This window comes from Panulirus ornatus, chromosome 39, assembly GCF_036320965.1.
Source record: "Panulirus ornatus isolate Po-2019 chromosome 39, ASM3632096v1, whole genome shotgun sequence".
NCBI classification, from domain to species: domain Eukaryota; kingdom Metazoa; phylum Arthropoda; class Malacostraca; order Decapoda; family Palinuridae; genus Panulirus; species Panulirus ornatus.
This window is the reverse complement of record NC_092262.1, coordinates 12,418,458-12,442,747: the sequence shown is the minus strand read 5'-3', so window position 1 is coordinate 12,442,747 and position 24,290 is coordinate 12,418,458. Positions and strand designations below refer to the sequence as shown.

General features: G+C 42.0%; 2 protein-coding genes across 4 annotated transcripts in view; both read left to right on the top strand.

Moving 5' to 3' along the window:
- Nucleotides 1-11,295, top strand: part of LOC139761153 (uncharacterized) — an 85,026-nt gene extending 73,731 nt beyond the window's left edge. The window contains 1 exon segment of the mRNA XM_071685115.1: nucleotides 1-11,295. Within this exon segment, the coding sequence (XP_071541216.1) occupies nucleotides 1-905 (905 nt within the window). The 3' untranslated portion in view covers nucleotides 906-11,295.
- Nucleotides 11,296-13,159: 1,864 nt separating this feature from the next.
- Nucleotides 13,160-21,058, top strand: l(2)k14505 (ATP synthase mitochondrial F1 complex assembly factor 2 homolog l(2)k14505). Of its 3 annotated transcripts, XM_071685113.1 has the most exons (8): nucleotides 13,160-13,416; nucleotides 15,876-15,965; nucleotides 16,153-16,259; nucleotides 16,560-16,643; nucleotides 17,654-17,764; nucleotides 18,167-18,347; nucleotides 19,153-19,268; nucleotides 20,748-21,058. In XM_071685113.1, exons 2-8 carry the CDS (start codon nucleotides 15,881-15,883, stop codon nucleotides 20,880-20,882), a joined length of 819 nt encoding a protein of 272 aa, XP_071541214.1. In that variant the 5' UTR covers nucleotides 13,160-13,416; nucleotides 15,876-15,880; the 3' UTR covers nucleotides 20,883-21,058. The 3 variants fall into 3 exon arrangements, with proteins under 3 accessions (XP_071541214.1, XP_071541215.1, XP_071541213.1); XM_071685114.1 differs by lacking the exon at nucleotides 13,160-13,416 and having other exon boundaries at nucleotides 15,857-15,965; nucleotides 19,204-19,268; XM_071685112.1 differs by lacking the exon at nucleotides 13,160-13,416 and having other exon boundaries at nucleotides 15,857-15,965.
- Nucleotides 21,059-24,290: the final 3,232 nt, after the last annotated feature.

Below are 24,290 nucleotides of genomic sequence, written 5' to 3'. Positions count from 1 at the left end.
GCTCCCCACACTTCATGGCCTCTCCCCAGTCGCCCCACTCGCCCTCCCCAGTGCCGGCCGCCTCGCCCCTGCCCCCTTCCCACCACCACCGCCACGTCCACGCCCTCCTGAAGGAGTCGCTGCAGCAGAGGCTGGACGAGGCGGCCAGGGAGAGACTCTCGCCCCAGGAGGCCGTCCTGAAGGAGCGAGGGGTGCGGCCTGGGGGCAAGGGGGGCACTGGGGCGCGCAGGAAGCGCTCGGCGCTCTTCATCCCCCCAGCTGACCCCAGCACCGAGGTCAGCATCTGCAAGTTCAAGTTCACGGGCGGCCCCAACCCCATCCTGGAGGAGAAGAAGATGGTGAGCGTGGACGCCGGCGGGACCCTGCGCTACTCCAGCGGCGGGGGCGTGGCCCGCGGCGACGCCCGGGCGCAGCTGCGGCTGAGCGGGAAGCTGCTGGACAACATAACCAAGTGCGAGAAGGACGTGAAGAAGATCCGGCTGGAGAGCGACACGGAGGACACGTGTAGCTTGCCCGGGATGGGGAGCACGACCACCTCGCCCGTCTCCACCCTGGAGAGAGGGCTCCAGCCCCCCGCCATGCTCGCCCCCGCCCTCGAGGACTCCCCCAAGCGCAAGAGGCGCTCCAAGAAGTCCTCGGTGCGGGAGAAGCTGGAGCAGACGCTGAGGGAGAGGGGCCTCCTCATCCAGACACAGCAGGTGGAGTCAGCGGAGGGCGCCACCTACTGCAAGTTCCGCCAGCTGCGCAAGTTCACTCGCTACCTCTTCCGCAGCTGGAAGGATTACCTGCCGGGGCAGCTACAGGAGGGAGGCATCACCCTCGACGGGTTCGGTGAGGCGCCCCGCCACCACCCGCCCTTCCCACACCACCTGGCTCGTGGCCCGCCCACGCCCGACCATCGCTGACACGCCCACATCCCCCGGCCACGCCCCTCGGCGCGCGTGTCACCACCACCCACCACGACCCACATGGGCATTGATAGAGAGTGGAGGACCCGTGGGTGGTGGGGCGCCCCACCCCATGGTTGTAACAACCCCCCCCTCCCCCCCCCCAGCCTTCATAGGTTGTGATGCACAAAGTACAACTACAACAGCTTCTGAGGGAGGACCACGTGTGTCGCTGCCGCCGTGCCTCCTGCTGTGTTCATCCCTCCATCCCTCCCTCTGGTGGCCCAGTCTATTACCCCCCCCCCTTTCCTCTCCCCTACCCCCCCTAATCATGGCTAGCCAGGGGGCATCAATCTATCTATCTATATCTATCGTTTGAGTCGCATAACTGTGCAAGAATGGGTGGAAATCCCTCTGTTACCTCAGAACACACGACGTCATCGACTTTGGAGGGGACGAACCTTCCCCCCCCCCCTCTTATCCTACCCCCCCCCCACCCCTCATGTGTGGTGCTTCCAACAAGGTCACGCCCTTGTTCATATCATCGTTTGCCTGTAGCTTTAACGACCATCCGACCTACGTAGGGACAGCCTCGGAACTACACGGGTCGTTCTTGACCCCCTCCCAAACCTCGCCCTTATGTCCCATGGACGGAAGGGCTGTAGCCCATGATGAGGGCGTGTGGTTGAGCGGCCTTGTGGTAAACTGTGGTGAAGATTGTGCCACAGTGGCGTGTGTCGCGCCGTGCCCCATGGCACGACCACGTCCCTGGGATCATCGTGTGGCCGACCCCGGCTCTACTAGGAAGACCACCTTGACCTGCAGCGTCCATATAAGCAAGGGGCGCAGCCCTCCGCTCCTCCCAACCTCAAAAATCAAGTCTTGTGTTGCTGGTGTTGTGAGTGATGGACCCCCAGGGGCGTCCCCACCAGCGATGTGTTGACCCCCAGGGGCGTCCCCACCAGCGTTGTGTTGACTCCCAGGGGCGTCCCCACCAGCGTTGTGTTGACCCCCAGGGGCGTCCCCACCAGCGTTGTGTTGACCCCCAGGGGCGTCCCCACCAGCGTTGTGTTGACCCCAGGGGCGTCTTCGCCGTCAGGAGTGCATAGCATGACCCCACCAGCGTCGTGTTGACCCCAGGGGCGTCTTCGCCGTCTCCGTCAGGAGTTAGTGATGTGGTGGAAGACCCCCCCCCCTCTCCCCTAAACCTCCTCCTCCACAACACAACCCCCCCTCCCCTCCACCCGTTTTCTTCAATGGGTCGAAGGGGAACCATATATGGCAGGAGGCGAAGAAAACGTGAAAACGCGCCACATTTGTGTCAATATATCTCAGTTTGGTCAATATTTAAGCCACAAAGGCCAAACAACAGAGGGGGTTACGTCCCCTAGCGCGCGGAAATATGAGAAAGTCGTCCTTACAGCAGTGAAACAGTGCCATACGAGCAGCAGCAGTGACAGAGAGCCACACTAAAAAGCAGTGAAGACATGGTCATTACAACGCCCGCCCATCTCTGGAAGTTTGGCAACGCCGCCCTTAGGACAGCCCTTCACCCCACAGGACCTACAGCAGTGGAACAGTGCCATACGAGCAACAGCAGTGACACAGTGCCGCACTACACAGCAGTGAAGACATGGTCACAACAAGCCCTTCCGCCCATCTCTGGACGTTTGGCAACACCGCCCTGAGGACACCCCCCCCTCACGGTAGTTAGAGCAGTGAAACTGTGCCATGCGAGCAACAACAGTGACAAAGAGAGCCACACTAGACAGCAGTGAACCAAGACAGGGTCACTACAACACCCTCTCCCCTGCCCATCTCTGGACGTTTGGCAACACCGCCCTGACATCTACAACAGTACAGATGTGTCATCACAACCCCTTGTTGACTCCGTCTCTACCATGTTGTTGTACTCAGGGAACGTCTTATAACTGGGTTATGATATATGGGTAATGTTGCTGTGGCGCCCCATCCTACCTGAGGGCAACGGCGCCTCCTCCAGGAGATACGACACGTCCTCAGAAAGGGGGGGTTGGGGGTATAGCACGTCCTCCATGGGGTAGGGGGGGTGTATAGCACGTCCCTCGCTGGAGCCAGGTCGTCCCTGCAGCATCTAGTGCCTCACTGGAGCCAGGTCGTCCCTGCAGCATCTAGTGCCTCGCTGGAGCCAGGTCGTCCCTGCAGCATCTAGTGCCTCGCTGGAGCCAGGTCGTCCCTGCAGCATCTAGTGCCTCACTGGAGCCAGGTCGTCCCTGCAGTATCTAGTGCCTCGCTGGAGCCAGGTCGTCCCTACAGCATCTAGTGCCTCGCTGGAGCCAGGTCGTCCCTGCAGCATCTAGTGCCTCGCTGGAGCCAGGTCGTCCCTGCAGCATCTAGTGCCTCGCTGGAGCCAGGTCGTCCCTGCAGCATCTAGTGCCTCGCTGGAGCCAGGTCGTCCCTGCAGCATCTAGTGCCTCGCTGGAGCCAGGTCGAAGTGTACTGACTCGTGTCTTGTGGCAGGAGGCCGTGTGTGTGTGTGTGTGTGTGTGTGTATGCGCTTCATAACAACAAGTATTGATGTCTTTCATAACTTTATCTGGAGAAATCATTCAGTAACTCATTACTCAATCTTTATTATTGGCTCCCGAAAACTTGACATTCATCCAGTTCACAGTTTTACATTAAATATTAATAGATAATTGGCGTTATTACAGTTACGCTTGGTGGACCTAACCAAGAGGATTTTACTCCACATATACGATAAATAAATCCATAAATTCGTTATTTTCTGGACCATTGTCATAATAGATCATGTCTCAGGTACGACTTGTGTCAGGGAAGGGAAGGGTGGGGGAGCAGTCATGTGAAGAGCCAGGTCTTAACGCAGTCTAGTAACCTGTCTCGGGATTGGTTACTAGCCTAGTAGTCTGTCTCGCGATTGGTTACTAGCCTAGTAGTCTGTCTCGCGATTGGTTACTAGCCTAGTAGTCTGTCTCGCGATTGGTTACTAGCCTAGTAGTCTGTCTCGCGATTGGTTACTAGCCTAGTAGTCTGTCTCGCGATTGGTTACTAGCCTAGTAGTCTGTCTTGGGATTGGTTACTAGCCTAGTAGTCTGTCTCGGGATTGGTTACTAGCCTAGTAGTCTGTCTCGGGATTGGTTACTAGCCTAGTAGTCTGTCTCGGGATTGGTTACTAGCCTAGTAGTCTGTCTCGGGATTGGTTACTAGCCTAGTAGTCTGTCTCGGGATTGGTTACTAGCCTAGTAGTCTGTCTCGGGATTGGTTACTAGCCTAGTAGTCTGTCTCGGGATTGGTTACTAGCCTAGTAGTCTGTCTCGGGATTGGTTACTAGACTTAACGCAGCCTAGCGAGCCTAGTACCCCAAGTGACGGGCTGTTCCATGTGGAGTCAGGCCAACCCCCCCACCTTACGACCCTTTCCTAAGATGATATATTGACCTAATACACCACAGTGGAAACACCTGACTTGCCTGCCACTGCATGAAATGGGTCATGGTCACCAGACGGGTCAATACACCTGACTCATCACGGTAGAATGAAGTAGTGCAGTATTGATCCTCGTTGGTGTCATATTGATCATTGGTGTGTGAGTAATGACCCTTGATAATGTCATATTGATCACTGGTTTGTGAGTAATGAGCCCATGATAATGTCATATTGATCCTCGGTGGTGTCATATTGATCACTGGGTTGTGAGTAATGACCCTTGGTAGTGTTATATTGATCATTGGGTTGTGAGTAATGATCTTGATAATGTCATATTGATCCTGGATGGTGTCATATTGATCGTGGACACAAGTTGTGAGTAATGACCCCTCAGATCTGCCAGGCATGTCATGAAGAAGATGGTCATGCGTAGTGACCGTCGAGCATTATTAACCCGGTAATAGTGGCAGTGGTGACCTCCGCCAACTCCTGTAGCCCATGTTGTGTTTATGATTTGGTTGATGTGATTTTTTTTTCTATAATTTATTTTGTGATAGAAATGTGCCAGCATGTTACGAAGTGTTCCATGATTGTCTTCATAATAATGTTAATAACATTGTTGAAATGTTAAGTTGTGGAATATTCACAGAGTATTAGCTCAGTATTGCATGATGTTTATAGAGAAAATGTGTAATATTGATTTCCCATTTTGATTGATATTTTTGTATTTGGAAAATATCTCATACATGTATTGTTATACAAGTGTTGTGTGTCTGTGTGTGTGTCTGTGTGTCACCCCGGGGGCACGACGGACCATCACAACCTAATGGTCTCTGCCCGGCTCAACGATCGTAGACGGACCTCACAACCTAATGGTCTCTGCCCTGCTTAAGTGGACGGACCATCACAACCTAATGGTCTTTGCCTGGCTCAACGATCGTAGACGGACCTCACAACCTAATGGTCTCTGCCCTGCTTAAGTGGACGGACCACCACAACCGAATGGTCTTTGCCTGGCTCAACGATCGTAGACGGACCTCACAACCTAATGGTCTCTGCCCTGCTTAAGTGAACGGACCATCACAACCTAATGGTCTTTGCCTGGCTCAACGATCGTAGACGGACCTCACAACCTAATGGTCTCTGCCCTGCTTAAGTGAACGGACCATCACAACCTAATGGTCTTTGCCCGGCTCAACGATCGTAGACGGACCTCACAACCTAATGGTCTCTGCCCTGCTTAAGTGAACGGACCATCACAACCTAATGGTCTTTGCCCGGCTCAACGATCGTAGACGGACCTCACAACCTAATGGTCTCTGCCCTGCTTAAGTGGACGGACCATCACAACCTAATGGTCTTTGCCCGGCTCAACGATCGTAGACGGACGATCATAACCTGTTGGTCTCAGCCCGGATCAACGATCGTGGACGGACCATCACAACCAAACGATGGTCTCTGCCTGGCCCAACGATCGTACCATTGTTCGCAGGGGGGTCAACCTTATCTAAGACCATGGAAGATAAGGTTTCATTTTCTTATCAGAGATAAGAATAATATATCGCGCGGACCACAGTTATCGTGGCTACGATAACTGTGTTATGGTTATCAGGAGACAAATGAGCATCAGGTTAACGAGTAGATGACGTAATAAACGTGCCAAGAATTTCACGAAGACGGACCACCTTCCCCCTTTCCCCCGTCCACAACCTTCATTAATTATTATTACAATTATTATTATTATTTTTTCCTTTAACCAAGAACCAGAGATTTTGTATATTATGAGTGGGTTTTTTATGTATATTTATGCTCCATAATGCCTGTATAAATCGATATATAACTAATATATTTAGCACAACCCGATTAATACATGGCCGCGCGTCACATGATACATGAGCGCGCGTCACATGGTACATGAGCGCGCGTCACATGATACATGACCGCGCGTCACATGATACATGACCGCGCGTCACATGGCACATGATCGCGCGTCACATGATACATGACCGCGCGTCACATGGTACATGGCCGCGCGTCACATGATACATGACCGTGCGTCACATGATACATGAGCGCGCGTCACATGATACATGACCGCGCGTCTCGTGGCACATGACCCTGCGTCACATGGCACATGACCGCGCGTCACATGGTACATGACCGCGCGTCTTATGATACATGACCGCTCGTCACATGATACATGACCGCGCGTCACATGGTATATGACCGCGCGTCACATGATACATGACCGTGCGTCACATGATACATGACCGCGCGTCGCATGATACATGACCGCGCTTCACATGATACATGACCGTGCGTCATATGATACATGACCGCGCGTCACATGGTACATGGCCGCGCGTCACATGATACATGACCGTGCGTCACATGATACATGACCGCGCGTCACATGGCACATGAGCGCGCGTCACATGATACATGACCGCGCGTCACGTGATACATGACCGCTCGTCACATGATACATGACCGCGCGTCACATGATACATGACCACGCGTCACGTGATACATGACCGTGCGCCACATGATACATGACCGCGCGTTACATGGCACATGACCGTGCGTCACATGATACATGAGCGCGCGTCACTAATTAGATAAATATGGTCTAGAAATGAGGTGGATGGCTGGGAGGGGAGTGGAGACGCCCAGTAATGATCTCTCTTATCTGCCAGGAATGATGAAGCAGATAAGAAATAGTAACCAGTTACCATCATGTGGTCAGGACGGACGATAATAGTAATCAGTTACCATCATGTGGTCAGGACGGACGATAATAGTAATCAGTTACCATCATGTGGTCAGGACGGACGATAATAGTAATCAGTTACCATCATGTGGTCAGGACGGACGATAATAGTAATCAGTTACCATCATGTAGTCAGGACGGACGATAATAGTAATCAGTTACCATCATGTGGTCAGGACGGACGATAATAGTAACCAGTTACCATCATGTGGTCAGGACGGACGATAATAGTAACCAGTTACCATCATGTGGTCAGGACGGACGATAATAGTAACCAGTTACCATCATGTGGTCAGGACGGACGATAATAGTAATCAGTTACCATCATGTAGTCAGGACGGACGATAATAGTAACCAGTTACCATCATGTAGTCAGGACGGACGATAATAGTAACCAGTTACCATCATGTAGTCAGGAAGGATGTTCCAAAACCCAATACTGAGAATATTTTCACATGTTCACTTGACCTTGTAGTTTGCTGTGTTGTACAATATTCATGGATCGCATGATGAATATTGAACCAAATATTCATGGATCGCATGATGAAGATTGAACCAAATATTCATGGATCGCTTGATGAATATTGAACCAAATATTCATGGATCGCATGATGAAGATTGAACCAAATATTCATGGATCGCTTGATGAATATTGAACCAAATATTCATGGATCGCATGATGAAGATTGAACCAAATATTCATGGATCGCTTGATGAAGATTGAACCAAATATTCATGGATCGCATGATGAATATTGAACCAAATATTCATGGATCGCATGATGAAGATTGAACCAAATATTCATGGATCGCTTGATGAATATTGAACCAAATATTCATGGATCGCTTGATGAATATTGAACCAAATATTCATGGATCGCTTGATGAATATTGAACCAAATATTCATGGATCGCATGATGAAGATTGAACCAAATATTCATGGATCGCTTGATGAATATTGAACCAAATATTCATGGATCGCATGATGAAGATTGAACCAAATATTCATGGATCGCTTGATGAAGATTGAAGCAAATATTCATGGATCGCTTGATGAAGATTGAAGCAAATATTCATGGATCGCTTGATGAATATTGAACCAAATATTCATGGATCGCTTGATGAAGATTGAACCAAATATTCATGGATCGCTTGATGAAGATTGAAGCAAATATTCATGGATCGCTTGATGAATATTGAACCAAATATTCATGGATCGCTTGATGAAGATTGAACCAAATATTCATGGATCGCTTGATGAAGATTGAACCAAATATTCATGGATCGCTTGATGAAGATTGAAGCAAATATTCATGGATCGCTTGATGAAGATTGAAGCAAATATTCATGGATCGCTTGATGAATATTGAACCAAATATTCATGGATCGCTTGATGAAGATTGAACCAAATATTCATGGATCGCTTGATGAAGATTGAAGCAAATATTCATGGATCGCTTGATGAATATTGAACCAAATATTCATGGATCGCTTGATGAATATTGAACCAAATATTCATGGATCGCTTGATGTATATTGAACCAAATATTCATGGATCGCTTGATGAATATTGAAGCAAACATTTCCCTCTGGATTTCGTCATTATTCCAGTGTAATTGTATCTTGATGGAATATCCATTTCCAGTCCTCCTCATTTGTACCTTCATAATGTACTTGTCACGTATTTATGACCCTCCCAGCAGCAGCAGTAATGTCATTCTGTGGATTATCACATCTAGGGAATTGCCATGCCAGCCCGATTGACCTCTTAACACCGCCTCAACTGAAAAGCCAAATTTTGAGTTTTCAATTATGGTGTGTATTGCTCCGCGTGGCGGCCATCTTGGCTATGGTGTGTATTGCTCCGCGTGGCGGCCATCTTGGTTTTGAGCGTTAGGGCCAAGCTTGGCCTCTGTATTGTTAGCGTTGTAGTGTTGCATACAGCTGGTAGTTACCTGACCTGTTATCACAGTGGTTAAGATAGTGTCAGTTTCAGGTGACCCCGCAGGTCATAGGTGACCCGCCATCATCCTGGTAAGGTGGTGCTCGGACCCCGCCCATATGTGGCTGCTTGGCAAGCCTCCTTCCGCGAGGCTATCTAGCATCGGAGGAGTCCATCGTTTCCCTGCTGCTGATTGCAGCGCAGCCTCGGAAGGCCATAATATCACATTCCAAATGTCTACCTAAAACATACATGACTTTGTTGTTGTTAGTTCGTTCATGTAGGTCAAACTATACATTCTGGGAAAGGTTGATGATATTACGAATACACCAGTTTTAATACATCTTCACTCATTATGAACTCCAATTGCTGGTCGCCTCGTTACACCCAATTGTTCCTCCGTATTGGAGGCCAGTTCTGCACCAGTGATCCCGTGTTAGCCAGTTGTCAGAGGTCGTTACGATCAAATGATGAAAAAATGTGTTTAAATTGGGCGCTTACTGAGGTAGAGGGAGGCTAATTTGCATATCAGATGTTAATAAACACCTTGTTAACTGCTTTATCATAGCAATGTTATGTCTTGATGAAGAACAAATGTTAAGTGTTCTTCCCGTAACTTCCTGCCTGCATATAATTCATGTGACCCAAGTACATCATTTCATGTCAACTTGAATTCAGTATAAATTTTCATCAAGTGATTGCTCATATAAATTTGACAGTGATGGAAACAGTGGAAATGAAGAGGTTTTTATGATGTTTAAATGTACTCAAATTAGCCAACGGCCAATTCATATAGTTTACAGTCAAAACTGCTTGTTTGGTGGTCCACGTTGCTTGTAAACAACCTCAAACAAGCAGTTAGAGGCAGAGGGAGATGGGCAGGAGACAGTGCTTAACCCATCCTCGAGCGGATGGGTTCGAGTCCTGTTTCCGGCCAACAGTCAACCCAGCTGTTCATCCATGTACACTTTAACCCCGTCGTTAATATCAACTCCATTTTAATCTGAGACACAGGTCGATGAAGGCAGTGAAAATAATACATTACCATATATCATTATGATTATTCATACTACTACACCATATGTCATTATTATTCATGAAGTATAATGAATTATGTCATTATTATGTTGACTAGTTATACATTGATGATATTTACTACGCACGAAACGAACTGATAATGAAAAGATAATTTCAGTTATGAGATAGAACGATAATATACCGGCGGCCATTTTGAAATCCAAGATGGCCGCCCCCTCTCTGACCCACCTATCAAAACATTTTGCTTTTCGACTTTGTGACGTCATGAACTTACCCATGTATGTGACGTCATGAGCTTACCCATGTATGTATGATGGGGCAGGTGTGGGGAAAATTTGTATGATTCATTAGAGTCAATGATATGATTATTGCAATCATTGTTTCTAGATTCTTAGTGAATTACGTAGGTTGGTTACTGCCAAGTCGTCTGCCTCTATTAACGGTAAATACTAATAATAAAGACGATAGAAAACGTGAAACCACTTCCCCCTTACTAGTTAAGGGGTTTCATGATGGTTCGGTTCCACTTAGGCAAACTAGCCATAGCCTAATGACCTCATTGGCTAGTTCAGTAGTTAATCATTATTACTGCCATTAGGACATCTGGCAACATATCAAATAAGCAGTTAATGATCCAAACTACGTCATAAAATACCTTTACTTACGAATTGGGTCGTTAACGATTTAACAAGGTCATTAGCTCCTGTCTCAGATGAAACTACTGACCACCCCCTACCCCTGACTGTGTGGTTACAACTGATTACAATTAATCTTAGCGAGGTTGTTGATATTGATCCTCCCAAGTAACGTTTTCTTTTCCCCCACACCCCGTTTTCTAGACCATCCGAGAACATTCATTGGAGAGAGAAAACTTGCGGGATTACAATGTCATGTCTAGCGCTGTGTCAGCTCTAGTCTAGTTGATAAGAGAAAATGAGCTTTATGATAGAATAGTTTTAGGGTGAGTTTGTGGATTGTTAACCTGGATAGCACCAACTATGTTAACTCAGTGACACCCCCCAATCCCATTTTCTGTTCTCTTGAGTCAGAGTTCAACATCTATTTATGGTAAGTTTTTTTTTTTGTCTTATGACGAAAATACGAGAAAAAAAAATGTCTTCGTAAAACTTTACCAGAATTCATGTGTTGCATTTATATTGCCGAGATTATGATGATACTCTTTCTACATCACAAATATTACTTGTTGACCAGCAAATAAAAATTTCTAATGAATTGATGTTATTATTGACCCTTCATCTCTCTCTCTCTCTCTCTCTCTCTCTCTCTCTATATATATATATATATATATATATATATATATATTTTTTTTTTTTTTTTTTTGCTTTGTCGCTGTCTCCCGCGTTTGCGAGGTAGCGCAAGGAAACAGACGAAAGAAATAGCCCAACCCACCCCCATACACATGTATATACATACGTCCACACACGCAAATATACATACCTACACAGCTTTCCATGGTTTACCCCAGACGCTTCACATGCCCTGATTCAATCCACTGACAGCACGTCAACCCCGGTATACCACATCGATCCAATTCACTCTATTCCTTGCCCTCCTTTCACCCTCCTGCATGTTCAGACCCCGATCACGCAAAATCTTCTTCACTCCATCTTTCCACCTCCAATTTGGTCTCCCACTTCTCCTCGTTCCCTCCACCTCCGACACATATATCCTCTTGGTCAATCTTTCCTCACTCATTCTCTCCATGTGCCCAAACCATTTCAAAACACCCTCTTCTGCTCTCTCAACCACGCTCATTTTATTTCCACACATCTCTCTTACCCTTACGTTACTTACTCGATCAAACCACCTCACACCACACATTGTCCTCAAACATCTCATTTCCAGCACATCCATCCTCCTGCGCACAACTCTATCCATAGCCCACGCCTCGCAACCATACAACATTGTTGGAACCACTATTCCTTCAAACATAGCCATTTTTGCTTTCCGAGATAATGTTCTCGACTTCCACAAATTCTTCAAGGCTCCCAGAATTTTCGCCCCCTCCCCCACCCTATGATCCGCTTCCGCTTCCATGGTTCCATCCGCTGCCAGATCCACTCCCAGATAACTAAAACACTTCACTTCCTCCAGTTTTTCTCCATTCAAACTTACCTCCCAATTGACTTGACCCTCAACCCTACTGTACCTAATAACCTTGCTCTTATTCACATTTACTCTTAACTTTCTTCTTTCACACACTTTACCAAACTCAGTCACCAGCTTCTGCAGTTTCTCACATGAATCAGCCACCAGCGCTGTATCATCAGCGAACAACAACTGACTCACTTCCCAAGCTCTCTCATATATATATATATATAATTCTTACGACTTATATATCTCTTGCATGTCCCCTGATGTAATTATTACACGTAAGTGCACTTGGCAACATTTAAATAGAATAATTGGCTTTATGAAAAAAAATAAAACAAATAATGTTGCAAACACCTGAGTTGTCAGTACACACATTCTTCCATAATAACCCATATGAAATATTCTTATATATAAATAAAAGTAGGAATTATTAGGTTACAGAAAGGCATTTAAAAAATATTCTATTACTGCTTAGAATATAGAAGCTAATCCCCTGTGCACATAGCATCAAATATTATCCAATAATTTCACTCATCATGACATGCAATGTGAGATTATCTGTGGCCATAAACTGGACACATGATGGAATTATGAATGACATTCCGTTATCTCAACTGCATGTTAACACACCGGCCATTAGTAGAACATTAATAATGACCAATTAGGAATTATGGGGTCAATATTACCATCTCAGTAAAGGGATCTCATTAATATCCATGTCCGATGATGATATACTACATTAATGGAAAAGAAAATGAGCTCAGCCACTATTGCTCAGACCCTGGGTCAGCGACCGCCGTGCCCCAACATTTTACAGGGCCCGGGTCACAAGTATGAATATTAAGAGTTTAATCGATCTAGAATAATAGTTAAAACTTATTTAAATAATTAGAACCTATAAAGACATACGTAATGACTTAAACTAATGTTAATTTTGCTAAAATACAATTAACACCAATGGCTTTAACCCCGCGCCAACTGCTGTATACAGCCTGACGTCCCGCCAATGTGTTGGTGGCTCCCTCTCGTCAGTCTTCACTCTCTCACCTGACCTTAAAGGTGACCCAAGGCTGGAGGAGGAGGGAATATAACCTGAGTATATTAAGAACTGTTCATGTAGGACCTGTGACGAGCTAAGGATATTCAGTGTCTTGCTATACAAGGGACAAGATAGGAACACTTCGTCTTACCTTCACGGCATCACTACCACTCAGTCTCCAGCTGCCTCGCCATTTTAACGTTGGTATATTTATATTTTTGCTATCAGTCTTATCTTCTGTGTGTGTGTGGGGGGGGGAGGGATGGTTGTCATAATATCTGGTGATATCTCCAAGCATCATTGTCATCTGTCACGGCCATGAATACAACGTTGTGTATGATCTGAGCCCCTCCCTCTACCACCGGTAATGACACTAAAGTTATCATAGGATAATGGAGAATGCTGCAGATGACGCTCTTATTACCTCATTTCCCCTGAGATAAGAGTTAATTATTCAATAAAAGATTATCAATGAAACCCATTGGACTAAGGTGAACCCCATAGCGATCGTCATTCCCAACAAATTATGAAAAATAATAACCACAACTCTAAGACATTATTAACCCCATTTGAAATATTTAAATTAATCCAGATTACTAATTGGATATCTCTGTCATTAGAGGTTGTCCCATGTGTTTTAAGCGGCAGTTGATGATAAAGATCAAGATGGCGGTAGACAAGGAGGTTACTAAGGTAGCAGACCTCACACTACCAGCCCGACCCAGACCTCACACTACCAGCCCGACCCAGACCTCACACTACCAGCCTGACCCAGACCTCACACTACCAGCCTGACCCAGACCTCACACTACCAGCCCGACCCAGACCTCACACTACCAGCCTGACCCAGACCTCACACTACCAGCCTGACCTAGACCTCGCACTACCAGCCTGACCCAGACTTGTGATAACTTACGGATTCATGCAATAAGATTCTAGTTACACTTATTATTCTTATTTTACAGAAAATGGATGTTGTTACTGAGGAGGGTAAAGGATCTCGGGCAATATGTGGGTTTAATATATTGTTAAATATGTGACACTTTTTTAATTATAAGTTATGACAACTTCGTATAACTTCCTCACAGGGTAATGGTGCTGTATATTAAGTTTCAACTTAGCGCCTTCACCATCATCAGTGGTGCCCTGCCATTGATTAATTTTGTGCTCAACAATTGTAATTTTCGATAATTTTGAAGTTAAAAGTTGCTATAGATATAAATTAAGAAAAAATTATATCAATGTAATCCTGATACATCCTGTGTGTTACTGATATTTTATCATATTTACATTTGCTTAATGGTCACTGTGTTCAAAGGAAGATAATGGCAGTGATGTATTCCAACTAAATTGTTGAATATAAAAGTAGATCTGGGCCCAAGATACGGTTGGTGAGATTTTCTTCACATCTTTTGATTTCTACGTTTTACCTTTCATAACCCTCCCAACTGTCATTATTATTTGTTACTCTATTACTTGTGGACACATCTCGTCATTGCCCTTCACATTCACTTCTGCTAAGTGTTATCAGGAGTCCGTTAGCGTGCTTTATATCCACTTTCTTAAGTCATCGCACTTCTAAAATGTCCCTCAATTTCTCATTTATGTATTTTCCGAATAACACAAATGGTTTTTATTTAGAGATGGCTGAAGAATGTAATTGGGATATTCTTCCATGAATGGAAGTGGCAACAGTACACATACATTGTCTGAACCCATTTTTATCATCTCATATATGAATGAGAGGCAGAAAAAAAAAAGGAATTTTCAGTGATGCCAGTTTTCAGCTTTTCAAAGATTTAAAGCTGGAAATATAGATTGCTCATTTGTTAAAACTGTTGCCCACAGAACACCATTTTCTTCAGTATGGAAGTGGCCACCTGCTAGAGCATTTTCATATTTTTGGTTAAGCATTTCTGAGGTTAATTAGGTTAAGTTAGGTTAGCCTTCACTTGGCATTTTGAACCGTGAGATCCAGTGCCTGCGCCCAGTCTTTGTGCAATGTGTTCATTTGTGTATGCATGTGGGTTTGATAACAATTCCTTATAAACAGCAAGTTCTTTTAAATCACAAGGAGTTTTAAGTGATTTTATTTGAGGTCAAGTTCATGTTCTTTGGTGGCAGAGTTACGAGGCAGAGAGTTTCATGTAACAGCTAATGTAAGATTTTGTGCATTTTACTGATAATCGAATCCATGTCAAATTTGATGCAGCTTATTGCCAGATGTGAGCATCAGACAGATATTTTGTTGTAGGATTTAGAAAACTCATTCTTGCTTTATCTTTGGGAGTGTGTCTTAATTTGTTGTGATGCTGTTGTATCATTCGAAAACCTGGAAATATAGAAACTGGAATGTTGAATAAAGATTAGGGTACTGTAAAAATGAGATATATGGCAGGATGCTTTTTATGAGTTGTGATGTTTGTAGAATTTGCTTTTATCTTCTCATGGATTTGGACTAGAAAGACTCCCACAGGCTCAAAATATTTCATCCAACCTTGACATCATATAATGTAAATTGAAGTTCTAGTTACTCTTATACTGGATCTTGATATCATTATGATATGCTGTGCTGTGTGATACCATTATGATTTACTGTGCTGTGCTTCAGTGTTTTATGAACCAGAAAAGTGCCAATTTTTGAAAAATTACATGACAGGGACAATGGCAGGCGTGAGATGGGCAGTCAGTCCTCGACTTTTAAAACAAATGTCATCAGTAGTCACACCATGTCGTTTTTTGCCTGAATGTAAGTACAAGTTTTATGGTATTTTCAAAACCATTAGCTTGATATAGACTTGATTAATATTAGATACCCTTGACTAATACAGCTTCAACGGTATGAAATTTAGGAGTAGATTCCATATAAATGCTTTGAAATACTTTACACATGCGGAGCTCCTTTTGTAAATGAATGTTGTGTATTTATTTTGCAGTGAGAAGACGTTTCTATAGAAATGTAACTGTAGCAGGAACTGGTAACTGTTATGAAGTAAACCTTGACCACCGCAAATTAAAAACCCCACTAGGTAATGTAATGCAGGTTAGTGACATGTTACGTTGTGATTAAATTGCAATACAACTGAGCAAATGATGCTGTTTATTTTGTTTATTTTGAAAAAAATACACATCTGTTCATGCATGTTTAGGTGCTTGAAAATGTGAAGAAAAAATGAAATTGATTAAGTACATTACCATTAATCACAGACAGCCAGATACGTAGGAAACCCTTTTTTCTTAATAAGAGTACTGATTTTTATGGATGCATCTAAAGTGAATCACTGAAAATAATGACTGAACTGTGTAATATGATTTCTGCACATGTCTTTCTCTGTTTTTCCAGGTACCTAACTATGGCCTAGCTCTAGCTGTTGCTCATGAGTGGGCATCGATGAAAGATAAAATCCATGCTAGTCGTATGCACTTGGTGAGTCGTTTGATTATACCTGAAGTATTGTGGTTTTATCTTTGACTTCTTCCTAATTCATTTATTCATTTTTCATATACTTTTCTTACCAATGGACCAAACACCATTTTACCTCTTGAAAAATAGAGTGGTTATTTTTCAGGTCTTAATTTCTCCATTGCCTTACTACGTATAAATCCATTGGAACTTTCTCGGTTACTCACGAACTCCTTTCTTTGTAACTCCTTAGGGCCTTCTGAGGTGTGTAAGCTTTTTATCAAGAATAAACATCGTGTTCTTTGGTGGATTATCATTCCATACATGGGTTCAGGATGCTCATTAGTGCTTTGTTGGGTTGGATGTACATGATCTTCCCCGTGGAATTGGGAATAAAGTCAGTGATGGCAAATAGATAGATAAGATTATGATTCATGTTTGTCAAAGTAAAGTTGTCAGTAAAAGCAGTGTTGTGGATGGTAGTTGTTCGCTACATGATTTGGGCTGTAGTCACAGCTTCCTTGCCATCAGCAAGATTTGATTTTTAATCAAAATTTATTGAATGGAAGTTACCATGCATCCACTTTTTAGAGTCCCCTTTTAGCATAAACTGTTTGAACAATAATTTCATGAGGCTTGATTAGTTTGGTCCATCTTAACTTGGTTTGTTGCTTAGGGTGATAACTATTTGATTTTGATAGGGACCTCATTGTGAGGTTGGTAAATTTGCATGTCACCCTGCTCATGCAGGTGGAACTTGGACGTGTAAAGTTAAAACTAAAACTTGTATCAAAAGTAACCTTAATCATTGCTCCACCAATTTTCCTACCTTACATCTCACTAATATTTTATTAGATAGCTTGAGCATTGCAAGGATTCTTAGGATTTAGAATATATTTGTCATCTAAGTGGAAGAAAGCTAAAAGTATATTTGTTCCTTTTCTCATTTAGTTAGAAGCACTGTAGCTGAATGAAATATTTTATTCCACTGTTTGAATTTGGATATAGCTGACTTATGATTTTTATTGTTGCAGACTGGTCTTTCAAATACTGTGATAGACAATCCAAATCGTTTAAATAAATGGGATATTGTCAACAAGATTCTGGAATATTTAGATACAGACACACTGCTTTATCGAGATGACGTAAGTGTTATGGGATTGAAAATCAACATATATTTTGTACCTAATCTTACAAATTAACATTAATCCAAAATGATATATTGTGATCATTGCATATGCTTCTTGGAGGTACAGTGTATAAGTTGTGGGGTATTTAGAATTTGTGTGTAAATGTTTCCACAATATGTAGATTGTTTGAGAAGCAATGCATTGATTTATTTTAAAGTAGGGACAATAGCTTCATACACAATATCTTTCCATTACCGTATGTAAAGTTTTGTTGTTGACAGAAGAATTACTTTATTATGGAAAAGTTTTTTATCGCAGTATGTACAGATTTTTGTGAAATTTAACATTGCAAAACTTTAGCATTACCAATGTAAATTTATTATTCTTCATTGTCTCCAATAAAGTGATATTTTTCAGGGACCAGATGATTTAATTCAGATGCAGGTGAGAGACTGGGATCCAGTCCTGGCTTGGTTTAACACAAAGTTTGAGACGAATCTAAAAACATGTGAAGGAATATTCGGTGCTGACATTCCCATGCAAGCTCGTGAAGTCATCAGACGCTACCTGCTTTCATATGATATGTGGGCAGTCAGCGGTAATTACATTAATTTTTTACTGGAAATTTAGATTTTGAGCAACCTGGGAAATATCCTTTTAGGTTTATTGTAGTGTGTTAATCAAGTCAGCCAAGATTTAATGTGATCAACCAGAAATCTAAAATGGAATGCACTAATCCCCAGTTCAGACAGACTTCATTGTATTGGAAATCAGCTTTCAATGGACCCTTTGGATTTGACTGGCCTAAGTTTGAGATCTAATGTATATTTTCATAAGGATATTTTACCTTGTAAATTTGGGATTGGACTAAGTCTGTTATGTAATGGAGTACTGTAGTCTCAGTTCCTGACCTTATGCTGGGGATCAGAACATGTGACAGTCTGTTGTGCATCATTGTATTTTTTCTTGATTTGACCAACTTACAATATTTTCTCCACTCAAATACACATAACTTTTAGCTGATTTGAAATCACTTAATGGTGCAGTATTATCATTTCTGAGTTTACACCTACAAAGATAAATAGAAATCCAACTTACAGAATTAGGTATAGTGTTAATGATTACTGATAAGTTAAGAATCCATTATATTCTCATTATTAAAAATAGTGGCAAATGAATTTTCTGCTTCACTTTTACCTATCTTTACATATCTTCATGTATACCTTCAGATTACCAACCAGTATCCTTTTTATCCTTACTAAGTTCTACATATGCCGTCATTTTTCATGTATCTTCCTTTTCATTTTATCCATATCATCACAAAACTTTGTCATATTCATTACCAGCTGCCTTTTCCCTATTGCATTTTTCTTTGACATCCTTCATCTCATCTATTTCAACAGGCTTTCTTTATGGTGTAGAAGCGCTGAAATCTGTCATCTTGACCGTTGCAGCTGCAGAATGTAAGATTTCATCAGAAGAGGCAGTTGCTCTCTCCAGATTAGAAACAAAGTTTCAGGTGAGATAAATATTTTGAACGTGCAACAAAACCAGGAAACACAAATGAAGAGAAAGTAAAAGTTTCAGCTGTGTTGATGTGTACTTGATCTACATTTTCATTGTATTTACAACTATTATAACTTTAGCTTGTTCAGATAGATGTCATAGCACCGATAAATCAGACAACATGCATAATGGAAAAAGCTATAAGGACATTTGTTGGCAGTGTGTTTCAAGACAGGTTATATTATGGACTACAGTGCTTATGAATATATATCCTGAAATATGAACTTAGTAATTACAGTGAATGTTCTCTAACTTTTTTTTACCTTACATTCTTTTGTGTACAGTAGTGTAATTCCTGTGTCATACATACCCTTTCCTTTTCAAGGAGTCTGTCAGCTGTATTATGTTGCAAAACTAACTTAATCCTAAACTTCTGTGTTTGAGCACGTGTATATATTTTGGATTTTGATAAGATTTGATGCAGTTTTTTGGTTAATTGACATTTGATTAAACAGTACATATTGTTTTTCATTAGTTATTTTTATTGTATTTGTAATTTTTTTTATTATTTTTTCATTTTGAGATGAAAAAGATGATAATGTGATTGAAGAATGCCACTTTTTCGTCTGTGCAAACATGAAAAGTGGTGAGCATTTGTGAATAAAATTTATATTCGCTTGTTGTTTCCTGTGTAGCGAAGTAATGCCAGGACTAGACAAAGAGTGGCTTCATTTGCTTACATCTGCTCTCTATCCAAAGCCAAGCCCCACAGACCTTTCTGTGGCTTCTCAGTGACTGCTTCATATGACAACACAATGTCCCCTGTGTGCCACACCTGTCCGCGGTGCTCTCTCCCATGAGCACCTCACACTTTTGTGTTAAACACTAATCACTTAAAGTATCTTTCACTCCGTCCTTCCACCTCCTCCTTGGTTTCTTCCTTGTTCGTGTTCCCTCTACTTCCAACATTTTTACCCTCCTGATCAGCCTTTCCTTGAAAGTGGCCACTCTTCCAGGAGCTCCTGCAGCTCAAAGGCTGCATTACTTCCAGTTTCGATGAATTGATGAACTCATTTGGAGTGAGATGTTCTTTGACAAGACTATACTCCCAGTGATACAGCCTCACCAAATGTTACTTTTTACTTTTGCTGTAACCTCATGCAGGCAAGGTCTGGTCATGCCTGGAGTGTTATAGGGTGGAGAAGGGGACAGTTTTTTTCTCATGTTTATACCTCATTTCCTCAGAAAAGATGTTCTGGGAGCAGAGAAAGAATTTCTTCATGTGCTCATATCTGATTTTTAGCTGTCATGTTTCATGCACTGAAATGAGAGTGCTTTAGCCAAGCTTCACAGACCTTTTTTGGTTTACCTTGACCGCTTATCTCTCTGTCTTATGTATACCTCACACCCTCCTGCATGATCAGGCCTTGTCCCATTGAAGCATCTTTCACTTCAATAATAAATGATTATGTTTTCTCTTTCTTTTATACAGACATCCCGCTGGGGAGCTGTGGAGTGGGCTCATGATTTGGATAAGTATGACCTTCAAGCAAGATTTTCAGCTGCACTGCTATTCATCCAGTTCAATACTTGGCAAGCGACTATTAGGGAAAAAGCTAAGCCGTAGATGATTTGTACTGTAAAAAGAGAGGAAGGATGTGGATGATAGGAGTGGTATCATATGCAAACTAGAGTGAGTTGTACAAAGAATGTTGATATTCTCTTTAACCCATCTTTCTGGATACAGTCTTTCTAATCAACCTGCAACATGAATATTTCTGTGAAATAGATATATTTGCTGAAGTTTGTCTCATTACCAATGAAAGCTAATCCCCATTACAATTCCCTGCTCTTATTTGAGTGGCTAGTTCATAGGCATGAAAGTGAGTTTGGTATGGTAAGACTAGATCAGCATATTCATAGCAAGTTATGCTTGCCTGCCGAGCCCAACCATGGGTTTAAACCCATCTTATGAAAACATTGGGCTTAGTGCTACATTGCTGTAGAATGTATGTAATCTAAAGTAGTACATGATGAATGTGATACAATGAGAAAATCCAAAGATATTTTATATGAATATTTGTAATGTGTGATTAATTTCATTTTAGATTTGGTATTTTACTATAAATTTGGTGTGAAATTTATTCAGTTAACCTTATTCAGAAAGAGGGCAGTGAGTGCAGTATTGGGAGGTAAATAGTACTGACCAATGATTTCTACCATGAGGCAGGGCTTGGCAAAATATATACACACTGACCCAAACCAACAAGCACTAAACAGCCACACTCCCATCTCATTTTTAAACACCACCCCACAAGACACATCCATTTATGGAAAAAAGAATGCAATTTACATATTCCCAACACCACTTATCTCTACAACATTACAAACAATGATTCGTCATATCTCATGGTCTTTCATGTCCATGATGCAACTGCCACAACGAAGACACTGAATACTTCTCATTTGCCTTGCACTCTCCCCTATGTAGAAACACATACAATATCACTTCACTACAGCCTGTACTCCAATCTGGTGGATGTGAATGGCTTTCAAAGTACCATGAGAGTTCCATAGATGATAGAAGGGACTCCTAGGGCAGGAAGGTAAGGTAAGATGAGAGAGACTTGTGGTGTAGTTATGTCTCGTCTATCACTGACAAGACACTGTTCAAGTTGGTATAGTCTGCTATCAGCAAAAACTACAAGGCAAACCAGATCTTTGACATTGCCATTGATGGCCAAAATATCAGCCCAAATGACAGCTAACACCATCAACCACAGTTTTTCTTCAGTAGCTCATATGATTATGACCATCACTTTCTCTGTGCAAGCAAACAGCTGAGCTGCAAGCAAGTAAAATTTGCCACAGAAGAGGCGTGCAACAATAAAAAGTTACAATGCATGAAGTAGTCCTGGTCCTTCTTAAGTCACTTATGATTCAACATGTAAATCATAACAGCCTTTTCTGGGACCATTACCCTTTTTGATCTCTGTGAATGACTCGCACAAAGATATGGATTCCCACCAGGAAATATTTGCAGATTATGCAAAGATTGCGAGAGAAGTGAAAAGCGTTCAACCCAAGTACTGTGAAATGTGAGGTAATGAGGATGGGTCACAGCAAAAGAAGACCTTGATATAATTATCACTGAGCTGGAAATAAGCTGCAGGAATCTATACTCAGGAAGGATTTGTGAGTCAACATTGGTTCTAGCCTATTGCTAGTCTCACCTTAGGCGAACAGTTAACAGACCAGCCACCTGTCAGCAAATGTTAGAATTGCATTAATGTTCTCTTATAAGGAAACATTCAGCAAGTTCATGTTATACAAGAAGCCAAATTTGTAATCTGTTTTTCAAGTTTGGTCACTGCAAAGAAACAGAGCTAATAGAGAAGGTTCAGTTGATTGCAACAAAGATTGGACCAGAATTGAAAGAGATGGATTACAGAGAAAGGTTAGAGAAGAGAGAAGGTTCAGGGGTGACATGATTACTACCTTAGTATTTAACGCAGCTTCTTGTTGACAGTGCTCAGTACTCTGTGAGATATAGGGATTAAACAGCCAGAGAACATACAATGAAGTTATGCAATGTAATTTTTGAAAATGATGTGAAAAAGTTCTTTTTCCATATGAGAGTGATGGATATTTGGAATTAAATTACTGAAGATATAGCTAATGTAAAGAAGCACAGAGGTTATAGAGAAGGTCCAAAATTTAGATAGCTGACTTGTAAGAATAGGTAGAAAGCATTAGACTAAGTTTGTCCACCATGGAAGAGAGAAAGGTTAGGGGCAACTTATCACAACCTTTAAAGTTTGTAAAACAACGATGTGGAAAGTGAATAGAGCTCTGCAAGATATAGGGATAGAACAACTGGAGGGCATTACATGAAATTAAAACCAACTCATTAACTATGTGACTAAAGTACTTTTATAGTAATAGTGGTGGATGAAGAGAATAAACTGAGAGGGAATGTGGTCATTGTGGATACCACACAAGATTAAGAGGTTGTATGATAATGTTAAATATATGGGACCCCATGAATGTAAAATTTTGCCCCATTTAATACAAATTGTTAATTACAACAGTTGCTGTCTCTAGGTAAGAAATGGGTCATGATATGCTGGCATGGCACTCAAAAAAGTATATATATATATATATATATATATATATATATATATATATATATATATATATATATATATCGCTACCTCGCTAACGCGGGAAATGGCGAATAGTTTGAAAAAAAAAAAATATATATATATATATATATATATATATATATTGTATGTTCTATGAAGGTGCGCGTTCATATACACTTTATTCGTATATATATATATATATATATATATATATATATATATATATATATATATATATATATATATATTTTTTTTTTTCAAACTATTCGCCATTTCCCGCATTAGCGAGGTAGCGTTAAGAACAGAGGACTGGGCCTTTGAGGGAATACCCTCACCTGGCCCAATTCTCTGTTCCTTCTTATGGAAAATTAAAAAAAAAAAAAAAAAATATATATATATATATATATACATACACGCAAAGTCAGGTCAGGGAGTGAATTGCATGCTGGGTTTACATCTAAATAATGATCATATGATATCTTTGAGTATTTTGCCATAGAAGATTGATTGGAATGTATCCTACAATTTTTAACCCTTTGATTATTAAAAACATATAATTATCAGAACGAACGAGTCCCCTGTTACCCAAACACCACATGGCATCTGATGATTGAAGTTTGGTTAATGCATGAGAGAAACTGCTGTTGTTTCAAGGAATTGTTTCTATGGTCTGGTTGCTGTGGGGAATAAGTTTAATGCGATTAAAATGAGTAATTTTCGTGAATAATTTCATAAGATATGGACGTTTTCGGTGATAATCAGGTGGTAGACTGTTGTATTCATATATATTTATAAACTTTCGAAAATAGGGTTAGTAGGCCACCCATGAAATACTAAGATTGTTTTACGTGAGACGTAAAATTATTGTTCCTTAATTAATGTTAGGAAGA